Raw genomic sequence first — 1,017 nt, forward strand, 5'->3', positions numbered from 1 at the left:
CATCCGCAGACAGATGGACAAACCGAAAGACTCAACCAAGGCATCGAAGATTACATCCGTAGCTATGTCCGAGCTGATCAAAGGGATTGGGCTCAATACCTCGACATCCTGGAATTTCATTACAATGCGACCCTGCACAGTTCTACAGGTTTCACCCCCTTCGAGATAGCAACAGGCAAAGAAGTCATCACCCCTCTGGCCTTGGCAGCAGGTAAGTAGTATGTCGAAGATCCAGATGCCGAAGAGTTCCTACTGAAGTGGAAACAACGAATGTTGGTGGCCCAGGAAAGCCTACGCAACAACAAGATACTCATCGCCAAAAGATACAATGCAAAAAGGAAAAAGCATGTGGAGTTCTTCCCTGGAGATTTGGTGCTGGTCAGCTCTAAGAACATTGACTTGCCCAAGAACCTCACCCCCAAGTTCAATAACAGGTACTACGGGCCATACAAAGTCATCACAAGGCTCAATGATGTCACTTATAAGATCCAGCTACCGCCGAATGTCCTTATCCATGACGCCTTTCATGTTCAACTACTACGGCGGTTTCATGCAGATACCAGATTTGGGCGACAACGACCTCTTCCAGCACAACTCGCCCAGCTTCCTTTCGAACCAGAGATTATTCTGGAGACGCGCTTCATCGGCAAACACCCGGAGTTTCACATCAAGTGGAAGAATCGACCAATGAAAGAAGCCTCTTGGGTGGCAGAACCACTAGTCATCAAACATGCTCGAGATCTACTACTTCAATTCTACAACGAGCGAGAGAATCCAGATCTCTATCATCCACCATTACCACAGGAGTGAACATCAAACTCAACCTACTTCAAAAAGTCCTTAGCTCCACATGTGTAATTGAGTCAGTGGGCAAGGCAACTTAGGTCTAGGGATTGTCTATGTTTCTGTTCCAAAATAAACAAAGACCTTATCTCACATTTGTATTGAGTCAGTGGATAAGGCATTTAGCGGGTTTAGACACTGATCTACTCACTAGGAGTGGATTAAGACCCCCGG

General features: G+C 46.4%; 1 protein-coding gene across 1 annotated transcript; it reads left to right on the forward strand.

Moving 5' to 3' along the window:
- Window positions 1–270: 270 nt before the first annotated feature.
- On the forward strand, window positions 271–810 carry LOC148034935 (uncharacterized). Its single transcript, XM_087680737.1, has one exon. The coding sequence runs from the start codon at window positions 271–273 to the stop codon at window positions 808–810; it is 540 nt and encodes a 179-aa protein (XP_087536863.1).
- Window positions 811–1,017: the final 207 nt, after the last annotated feature.

The sequence above is a fragment of the Lygodium microphyllum genome, chromosome 6 (genome assembly GCF_053477565.2).
Source record: "Lygodium microphyllum isolate KBCC chromosome 6, Lygodium_microphyllum_v1.1.10, whole genome shotgun sequence".
Lineage (NCBI taxonomy): Eukaryota > Viridiplantae > Streptophyta > Polypodiopsida > Schizaeales > Lygodiaceae > Lygodium > Lygodium microphyllum.

Bases quoted from the DNA above. Each gene is read 5' to 3' on its own strand.
- LOC148034935 (XM_087680737.1), top strand. From the start codon at position 271: ATGTTGGTGGCCCAGGAAAGCCTACGCAACAACAAGATACTCATCGCC.